This window comes from Lagenorhynchus albirostris, chromosome 16, assembly GCF_949774975.1.
Source record: "Lagenorhynchus albirostris chromosome 16, mLagAlb1.1, whole genome shotgun sequence".
In the NCBI taxonomy this organism is placed as follows: Eukaryota; Metazoa; Chordata; class Mammalia; order Artiodactyla; family Delphinidae; genus Lagenorhynchus; species Lagenorhynchus albirostris.
The window spans coordinates 56,107,631-56,118,259 of NC_083110.1; the positions used below are offsets into that span (position 1 = coordinate 56,107,631).

The window sequence follows — 10,629 nt, forward strand, 5'->3', positions numbered from 1 at the left end:
CACACTAAATTATATTCAATATCACTAATCGAACAAAGAAAGAATCTTCAGGAATGGGTTGGAAGTGTAAGGTGTGGACAACAAACTGTTCATTTATTTTCTCCAGAGCCCTTTTTTTTTTTAAACATCTTTATTGGAGTATAATTGCTTTACAATGGTGTGTTAGTTTCTGCTTTATAATAAAGTGAATTAGTTATACATATACATATATCCCCATATCTCTTCCCTCTTGCCTCTCCCTCCCTCCCACCCTCCCTATCCCACCCCTCTAGGTGGTCACAAAGCACCAAGCTGATCTCCCTGTGCTATGCGGCTGCTTCCCACTAGCTCAGTTTTACATTTGGTAGTGTATATATGTCCATGCCACTCTCTCACTTGGTTAGAGCCCTTCTTGAACTATCCTTATCCTGAAAATACATCATAATGAAATCTTAGAAGAATGTTCTAGTAATCAGCAGTTTGTTTTTGAAAATAACCAGTAGATCCAATATTGTTGTTTCAGGCTATCTTCACAAAATATAAGCTAAACAGTTGGCATCTGCCTTATTATTGAAGAAGGTGAGGAAAGGATTTGTCCCAGTTAAAAAATTACCCTATAGGTTTGCAGCAAATTGTTTTGCAGCAAACTTTTAGTTACCTGATTATGAACTATTCATTTTGTAGATCATCAGTTTTAACTTTTTTAACTAGCTCCACGCTTCTAACTTCCTTTTGTCCTCTAATTTCTTCTCTCAAAATATTTATTCCATTCATCACTTACTCTTTGGTACCTCATCCAACTCCCATCATATCTCACTCTTTTAAACCTCGCCCCAGACACTGTCTCTTCCAGTCTACCAAATGATTCATGCCAAACTAAGATTACAAATGTACCCATTTTATCATATCCCTCCCCTGCTCAAACGTTTACCATGAGGCATGAAGGCTTCTTCCTACCGCCTAAGGCTTCTACTCTAATTATCCTATTCTTAATACGGGAAATATATTTAAAAAAATAAGTTTGCTGTGGACACCCTCCAAAGAGGTTTAGTTAACTAAGCTACCAAAAGGCTACTCTTATGTTTTCACCTCAGTGCAAACTGGTATTCACATCCAATCACAACCTCCCCTTGCCCCATCCCCAGCTATCCAATATTATCTCACCTCTGAGACCCTATTCCACACAAGGGGACTTTTCATTGTCTCCTATAGAAGCCTCTCCTCTCCATCTGAAACCTTAGCATGCTTCCCTGAGAAACCTTAGAAGCCTACACACATCTTGGCCATCTGTAGCCTACTAAAGAAATTATCACTTATATCAACAATTTTGACACTTGTATTTTTATATACTACACAGCTTCTAATGTAAGATTTTGCATTTACTGGTAGGCACCCAATACATTTTCACTGATTTCATGCTGTTTTGCTTAGATGTCCCTGAAATAGGGTCTTGGTACTGTATTTCTATTTTCCTTTAATTCCTGATTCAATATCCATTGGTCAGAGCTTGGGGTCCTGAGAATTACAAGTGACTTTTTCCCCCACTAGTTCTAAGGCCATTCCATCAGGACCACAGAGGGTATTCACTGGAGACATGGCTACTGTTCAGACACAGTAGGTCTTTTGGTGATTAAGAATAAAAGCGTGGGTTTCCCTGGTGACACAGTGGTTAAGAATCTGCCTGCCAGTGCAGGAGACGTGGGTTTGAGCCCTGGTCCAGAAAGATCCCACATGCCGCAGAGCAACTAAGCCCATGTGCCACAACTACTGAGCCTACGCTCTAAAGCCCACGTGACACAACTACTGAAGCCCACGCGCCTAGAGCCCATGCTCCGCAAGAAGAGAAGCCACCGCAATGAGAAGCCCGCGTACCACAACAAAGAGTAGCCCCCACTCGCCAAAACTAGAGGAAGCCAGCGTGCAGCAACGAAGACCCAACGCAGCCAAAAAAAAAAAAAAAAAAGAATAAAAGCGTGCCAAAACTCCCACTCTCCTGGCTTTGAAATGAACTGGCTTTCTTTCCTTCCTTCTCTCCTTCTTTCCTTCCTTCCTTCCCTCCTCCCTCCCTCCCTTCCTTCCTTTCAGCTGTATTGGGTCTTCGTTGCTGTGCGCGGGCTTTCTCTAGTTGTGGCGAGCACGGGCTACTCTTCATTGCGGTGTGTGGGCTTCTCATTGCGGTGGCTTCTCTTGTTGTGGAGCACGGGCTCTAGGCATGCAGGCTCGGTAGCTGTGGCTCGCGGGCTCCAGAGTGCAGCAGGCTCAGCAGTTGTGGCGCACGGGCTTAGTTGCTCCACGGCACGTGGGATCATCCCAGACCAGAGATCGAACCCTTGTCCCCTGCATTGGCAGGCGGGGTCTTAACCACTGTGCCACCAGGGAGGTCTCTGAACTGGCTTTTTGCTTGTTTGTTTGTTTTGTTTCGGTTTTGGTTTTTTTTTGCGGTATGTGGGCCTCTCACTGCCGTGGCCTCTCCCGTTGCGGAGCACAGGCTCCGGATGCGCAGCCTCAGCGGCCATGGCCCATTGGCCCAGCCGCTCCGCGGCATGTGGGATCCTCCCGAACCGGGGCACGAACCCACGTCCCCTGCATCGGCAGGCGGACTGCCAACCACTGCGCCACCAGGGAAGCCCTGAACTGGCTTTTTTAAACCTGCAGAATGAGAATATTTTCTTGTTTTACCAAATCTTCATGAAACCCTTATAATAGGGTTTGTTTTCCTATTTTCAGTTGTTTTTTTCAGACTGTTTTTTCCCTTTCCTTCTTTCTTTTTTTTGCTTTTGGCCACGCGGCACGACTTAGTTCCCTGACCAGGAATCAAACCCATGTCCCCTGCACTGGAAGCACAGAGTCTTAACCACTGGACTGCCAGGGAAGTCCGAAAACAATTTTGTTTGTTTTTATTTTGGCCGTGCCATGCGGCTTGCAGGATCTCAGTTCCTCAACCAGGGATCGAACCTGATCCATGGCAATGAAAGGCTGGAATCCTAACCACTAGACCACCAGGGAACTCCCTGGGTGACTGTTTTGATAAGCTTTATTACCTGGCAGATTGTCATCCTGTTGATTATTTCTATATAATAAAGGTTTTTTTTTTTAAGTCACAATTTAGGCCCTGAAAAGCACTTTAGAGATAATTTTGGTGAACACTTTTATTTTACAGCCCTGTTACTGAGTTTTTTGCATTCCTATGCCTTAGGAATAGAGGCTGCTTAGTGATCATTTCTAAACTTCAAAAACAACAATATGAGGAACTCCTGGAATAGAGTGAACAAAAAAATAGGAAGTGGGGTGACTCTTAGGGTCAGCCTGAGCCTTTTGCTTATGCACGATTAATCCCAGCCACCACGCTGCTTGTTTCTTCTGGTTAGATTTTTTTATTCAAACAAGAAATGCATTAAGAATAAGATGATAAGAAAGAATGAACGTCCTAGAATCTGAATATAAGTAGTTTGACCCTGCAGGATAAAGTCCCTCACTGAAATCTACTGCCCAGGGACTCTGTACTCTATGCAGACCTACCACTCTTTACCTGGGTTTCCACACGAGCCATATCAGAACCTAAATCCTGATATCTCACACACATGGCACCACAGACTTATGACACAAGTGCTTTAACTGATAATTATCATTTATCTATTTATTTGTAAATAAGTTTATCAATTTTCATTGGTCTTTTCTGGGGGTTGAGAGGTGGCCTAGAAGCATGAGCTTATAGGCAAGGGATAAGCATTCTGTGTTGTGTCAGGCAATTAAATATTTCATCGCTCTCACTAATTTTTTTTCTCTCCTCTTTCTCTGTCTTTTCCTTGTTGTTTTGTTTTTGTTTTTTGTTTTTTGTTTTTTCTCTCTTTTTTCCCCTCTTTATTTTCTAGGACAGCACCTACATTGATCTAAGAGACAAACTTGTTTCTGAATTTAAATATAACTCAAAATACAGGGAACAGACCAAAACAAATAGAAAGCTTCGGGAAAAGGAGAAAGGGTGACACCTGCTGGAAGAACTACTAGTGGTCTGGATTCGAAATAGAATCTCCCAGGGAAAATGTACATACACACAAAACTTCACATAATCATCAGAAAATAAGGTCCCCCGAAGCACATCCATGAACCCTAAGAATCCTAGGTTGAGAATAATAAAATAGCTAATCTTTATTGAGTGCTTACCCTCTGCCAGATGCGTTACATGTATAACCTCATTTAATCCTCACAACTACCCTGATGTAGGTATTATTATTTGTAGACAAGGAAACTGAGGCCAAAAGAACTTAAGTAATTAGTACAGAATCACAGTTATTGAGTTGTGAAGTTGGATTTAAATCTAGGGCCATCAGAATTCTTATCCCCTAAACTATACTGCCTGCCCTAAATACATATATATTTTTAATAATATAATTTTATAGTTAAAATATATAATTTTTTCTCTTATAACTCTCGATACTTCTGAAAGGTAAGTAAATAACAACTAAAGGCAGCATGGTAAAACAAAACAGATCTCAAACATTATCCCACATGCTCTTAAAGGTTTCCAAATCCCTCCTGACATATATTAAATCACAGAAGAGGAGAAGCTTCACTGCTACACTGAAGGACCAAAGGAAAGGCAAAGAAACAACAGGGAACTGGATTAATAGTACTAGAGGACAGGGATAAAGGAATGTATATACTCATGAGCGGAGACGCTGATCTAATGGAAAAAGCAGAAGGGCCATTTTCAGTCTAAGAAGTAGAAGGGCCATTCCAAGCAGTAGACTTAGATTCAAGTCATAAACTATATATAGTATAAAACAATATTTTCATTTTTTTAGTGATTTTGTTTCTAACTAGTAAAATATCTGTTATATATATATAGAAAACAAGAGGAATTAAAATCATTTCTGTGTCTCAAGCTAAACTTCCCAGAAAAAGACAAATTGTATAGATACACCTACTATCTCCATCCTCAAAGGCTATCATTATGTTCAAATCGGAAGACATACAAAGCTAAAATACATGAACAGCATAGAAGGAAAGAGAGCTGAATAGTCAATGTGTTTACTGGCAGCACAATATCACAGAAGATAAAACCACTAATAATTAGTACATCTCTTTCTATTCTCTCTTTTCCTATGTATCCCCCCTGCCCTGCATCCTCTCCTTTTGAGCTCTGCTTATGTTTTTCAGCTCCACAGCCTTAACTTGTTAAAAGATAGTCAAGATAAGATCTACAGACTCCAGGACCCAGCCTGACCTTGAGTCAGTCTTGGTAGAGGTGACTTGTGGCTAAAAGGTCCACACCAGGGTTTTCCTGAGAATCTCAGGTGGCTCTGGGATTCCTGAGGTGGATTTTAACTTCAAATCAAGTTCAGAACACATCAGTCCAGTCTTCCCAGGAGAGGCATTCAGCAGAAAATCTGTTTAGTACCTAAGACTTGACTATGCAAGATATATTATGAAGCAAAAAAACTAATTCCAGAAGCTACTTCCTCAAAATTCCTCAAATGTTGTAGACATACTGTATATTCCCACATAGTACATTATTATACACAGTATTTGCTCCAGGAACCAGGTGTAGGAAAAAACAATGCCAGGCCACCCACATCCTCTGCACAGCTCTGGTGGAAGCCACTGTGCCTTGGCTTCCACCAGACCCTCTGATTGGTCTGACGTGGACGCAGCCCCCCTATGGGAGAGCTGTGAGTAGGGACAGATGAGGCTCCCTCCTATAACATCTTCATCTATTTCTGTCTGTCTTCCCAACGTGGATTAGCAAAAAAGCACACAGAACAGAGGTAGAGGCTTAGTGTAAAGTGAAGGCAAGAAACTCTGAAAGCTGATTTTGAGGATTAAGGTCAAAGCCCAATATTCCTTTCTTCTCACTGACTAAGGGTTAGGGACTTTGCTAGGTCTCTCTCCCCACCTCTGCACTCTCTCTCCCATATGTGTACACAGTTTAAGAAATTAAGCCTATCCCTTTAGTGCCATACTCAAAAGAGTAAGTAACAACAGTACTAACATACCTAATAAATTATACAATTTTGATGACTGTTGTGAGTCATCATAAAATTGCGCTGATCATAAGCTTCAGTTTGTGGAACACTACTGGCTTCTGTGCTTATGCAGAAATGTATGGACTTAAGTACATGTGCCGAAACTGTTTAGTCACTCTTTAGACGTTCATATGCCTATCAGAGTGTAAGAAGTGAGAAATACTTGGAATATCACTGAGACATGGCTATGACCATCCGTTTTAAACCACTTCCCTTTAAACTGGTTCTGATGAGAACTTTAATAACATTACCTAATAGCTGAATAGCAATGGGGCTGTTTTGCATCTCTCTCTTAATTTGCATACTGTAATTCCTGCTCTACTATTATGCATTAATAAATAGTATGTTGTTAGCAAAGTCATATCAATTTTTACGGGAAAAAAAGATAACTGTAGTCTGAAGTGTAGCTACAACCTGGGGCAGTAGAAAGAGAATACTGGACTTACAAATAATCAGGTGATGTAACTTCACATTCTGAGGCCAAAACTTCTCAACTGCAGGTAACATTCTTTGAATCTCATTCGCATTATTATTATCATTTTTTTTATGGTAAGTGGAGGAAGTCATTTTCATTATTTTTTAAATGCAGTTAATAATACCCACTTTGCTACCTGCCAGGTCTGTGCTGAGAATGAAATGAGAATGTATTTGTGAGAAAAAATGCTGTGGAAATTATGAAATGCTTCTCAAATATAAGGCATTATTATTGTCAGCACTATCTTGGTATTATTGAAGACTCTCTAGAGGTTAGTCACATAAAAATTCAAAAAAAAAAGATCTAGTTGTCAAAATGGACTGACTCCACCAATCTTATTTTAAACAGTCTACTCTTGGATGATCAACTTACCTCGATGGAGGGAAAGGCTGTTCAATTCTAGGGATGTAAATTCACAGATACAGACAAACAATCTCTCGCCCTCTTTTAGACTGGGAATGGTAACAACTTCCACAAAACTGCTGGGGAACTGTCCTGTAAATAAAAGCAAACATTTCCAATATTAAAATTCCTTTTTTCTGTCTGTGTACCAGGACAAAAACCTTTTTTGTGAGCCCATTTATAAACCCTGAATTGAAAACTCACTGAGTACTCATCAGTGGAGAATATAGTGTAGAAAACATGCAGTGCACAAAATCAGGTGCATGCAGAACACAGAGAGTGCAATTCAATTCAATGAGCATTTACTGGGTGTCACTCTGTCAAAGGCACACTGCAGAGGGGAAAATGAGTAAGACAGTCTTGGCCCTGAAAAATCTTAAAATTTGATTCAGACATAAAATCTAATTCAGACATAAACAATAATTCAGTTTGAAATCCAGTGTCACATCCTAGGTACACAAATTGCTATGGAAGTTCAGAGAAGGTAGGAAATGGGTCAGGAAGAAAATGAAAAATTTTATGAAAAAGACTACAGTTGAATCTGAAGATTGGCAGGGTTTTAACAAGTAATAATAGACAAACAGGGCCTGTCAGTTGGAACGCATCGTAAAGTTTAGTTGATTCCACCTTCTAACTATCTCTTGCATATGTCCACTTATCTCCAGATTCACCACCTCGGTCCAAGCCATCAGCACCTCTCACCTGGATTACTGCAACCACTTCCCATCCCACCTCCCTGCCTTTGGCTTTGCCCTTTCCTATCATTCTTCAATCTGCAGCATCGAGCTTTCTAAAAGACAAATCTGATTGTGCTTAAAGCACGTTTACAGTATCCTGTTTCCACAACTCCTTTCCATGGCATGCGCTGTCCTCCATGATCTAGCTTCTGCTCATCTCCCCATGCCATCTGCCCCCACTCAACCATTCACACTCCATATGCCAGAATGAACTTTCTCAGTCCTTCCATGTTCTTTCTCTCTCATTCCAGGGCCTCTGAATAAGCAATTCTCTCTGCCTATCCTCTGCCTTGCTAACTCCTACTCACCATTTTTATCTCAGCTGAGATGTCGCTTCTACTGGGAAATAATCTATCATCTCCCAAATGTGGCTTAAGTAACAATAAGAGTCTGTTCTAAGGACTGTATGATATACTCCAGCCCAGACTTCCATAAATATATATAAGTTAAAGATTGGATTTAACATAGATGCATAGTGTGGGGGAAAAACTTCCAGCCTTCCCTTGGCAAATTCATAAAAGAAACTGGTGCTAACATGTTTTCAAGAATAGAAAAAAGGAAACCAGGTGCATGGAAAGTGGGAGTTAAGTGCATCTAGGGTAGAGGGCAGATTTAATAAATTTAGGACACCCACGAATCTAGGAGGGCAGCTGGTACCTAACCATGTCAACCTTTTAAAGGAACCAGTAAGGAGAGATGCAGTGATAACAGACATTCTCTCCTTGCTGTTAGAAACCACAGTAAACACACACAGAAAACACAAAAGGATCTGAAGTGTATTTATTGGGCTTCCCCTTAAACCTTTATTTTTAATATGGAAAGACGGGAGGGTCTGTGGTCTATTTTGTACGTGAGGAATTATGAACCTCTTACCTGTCACATCCTCTTTCTTTCCTAGAAGCCAAAATTCATCCACCACTGCCAACACCTCAATAACATCTCCCACAAAGAGCGGCAGTTCTTCTGATACGCTAGGGCAGAAGTCAAAGATGGCTCGAACCACTGAGCCAGCCTCCATCTTTCATAACCTGGAAAGAAAGGTCAAAAGAAATGGGGAAGCATAAGTATTTAAGACACTGTAATATAGATTGGTATCTTGAGAATTATCATTAAGATATAAAGTATCTTATTAATAATAAATTATTACTAAGATATAAAGTATATATAAGACTACTTATAATGAAGTCAAAGCTAAGCAAATAAGAAGTTTGTACTTTCAAAATACTGTCTCATTTCTTTAAAAACAATAATTTCCTCATATGCTTTCATTTAATTCTCCAAGTCATTCTGGAATTGAAAAAAAAAAAGTGACTTATAGCTATGTGGAACAGAAAACATGCAACTTGGAAAGGCAGACTTTCCAATATGCTTGAAGAAGGCAATATGGGAATTAACATTTTTAAGGTACCAGGCAAGAGGGTGCTCTTAAAATATGGTATTTAAAAAGTAGGGATTTTAAATATGGCATTTCATCTATTCCCTATAACTATCTTTTTTGCTTATCTTTTTCCCTTTGTATTTCCACATGTATTTTATTTTTTCTTCAAGTTTTATTGTGATATAATTGGCATACAGCTCTGCATAAGTTTAAGGTACAAAGCATAATGATTTGACTTACATACAACATGAAGTGATGATCACAATAAGTGTAGTGAATGTCCATCACCCCATACAGATACAAAATGAAAGAAAAAGAAAAAAATGTATTTTTCCTTATGAGGATGGCTCTTAGGATTTACTCTCTTAACAACTTTCATACATAACATATAGCTGTGTTAATTATATTGATCGTGCTGTACATGACATCTCTAGTACTTATTTACCTTATAACTGGGAGTTTATACCTTTTGACTGTCTTTGACCAATTCCCGCCCCTCCGCCCGCCCAGCCTCTGGTCCCCACAAATCTGATCTTTTTTTCCATGAGTTTGTTTGTTTATTTTTGAAGTATAGTTGACCTACAACACTGTCAGTTCCTGTTACACAACTTAGCGATTCAATATTTCTATGCATTTCAAAATGATCACCACGATAAGTCTAGTCATATGTCACCATACAAAGATATTAGTTATTAACTATATTCCCCACACTATACCATGACTCATTTATTTTACAACTGGAGGTTACTTCTTAAACTCTCTCACCTATTTCTTTCCTCCCCTCACCCCCCTCCCTTCTGGCAACCACCTGTTTGTTCTTTGTATCTACGACTTTTTTTGTTTATGTTTGTTCATTTGTTTTTTAGATTCCACATATAAGTGAAATCATACAGTATTTGTCTTTCTCTGACTTATTCATTTAGCAGAACACCCTCTAGGTCCATCCATGTTATTGAAAATGACAAGATTCCATTCTTTTTTTATGAATAATATTTCATGGGTATGGAATATTCCATTCCATCTTCTTCATCCATTCATCTGTTAATGGGCACTAAGCTTGCTTCCATAGCTTTTGTAAATAATGCTGCAATGAACACAGGCATACATATATCTTTCTGAATTAGCTTTCTTCAGATAAATACCCAGGAGTGGAATTGCTGGATCATACAGTAGTCCTATTTTCAATTTTTTGAGGAAACGCCATACTGTTTTCCATAGTGTTTGTACCCATTTACATTCCCACCAACACTGCATAAGGTTTCCCTTTTCTCCACATCCTCGCCCACACTTGTTATTTATTATCTTTAACAGCCAATCTGACAGGTGTGAGATGACATCTCATTGTAGTTTTTCTTTGCATTTCCTTCATGTGCCTGTTGGCCACCTGTATGCCTTCTCTGGAAAAATGTCTAGATCCTCTGCCTGTTTTTTAATTGGGTTGCTTGTTTTTTTGATGTTGAGTTGGATGTATCATTTGCAAATATCTTCTCCCATTCAGTACGTGACGTTTTCGTTTTGCTGATAGTTTCCTTTGCTGTACAAAAGCTTTTTTTTAATATAAATTTATTTTATTTTTGGCTGCCTTGGGTCTTCGTTGCTGCACGCAGGCTTTCTCTAGTTGCGGCGAGTGGA

The 10,629-nt window shown here is 39.6% G+C and overlaps 1 protein-coding gene across 3 annotated transcripts in view; it reads right to left on the reverse strand.

The window, feature by feature from the left end:
* Positions 1-9,372, reverse strand: part of DNMBP (dynamin binding protein) — a 77,339-nt gene extending 67,967 nt beyond the window's left edge. For all 3 annotated transcript variants that reach the window (XM_060125417.1, XM_060125415.1, XM_060125416.1), the window contains exons 1-3: positions 9,238-9,372; positions 8,493-8,647; positions 6,853-6,975 (exon numbers count right to left, since the gene is read on the reverse strand). In XM_060125417.1, the coding sequence (XP_059981400.1) occupies positions 6,853-6,975; positions 8,493-8,637 (268 nt within the window). In that variant the 5' untranslated portion in view covers positions 8,638-8,647; positions 9,238-9,372. The remainder of the gene's footprint in view (positions 1-6,852; positions 6,976-8,492; positions 8,648-9,237) is intronic.
* Between the last annotated feature and the right edge of the window lie 1,257 nt (positions 9,373-10,629).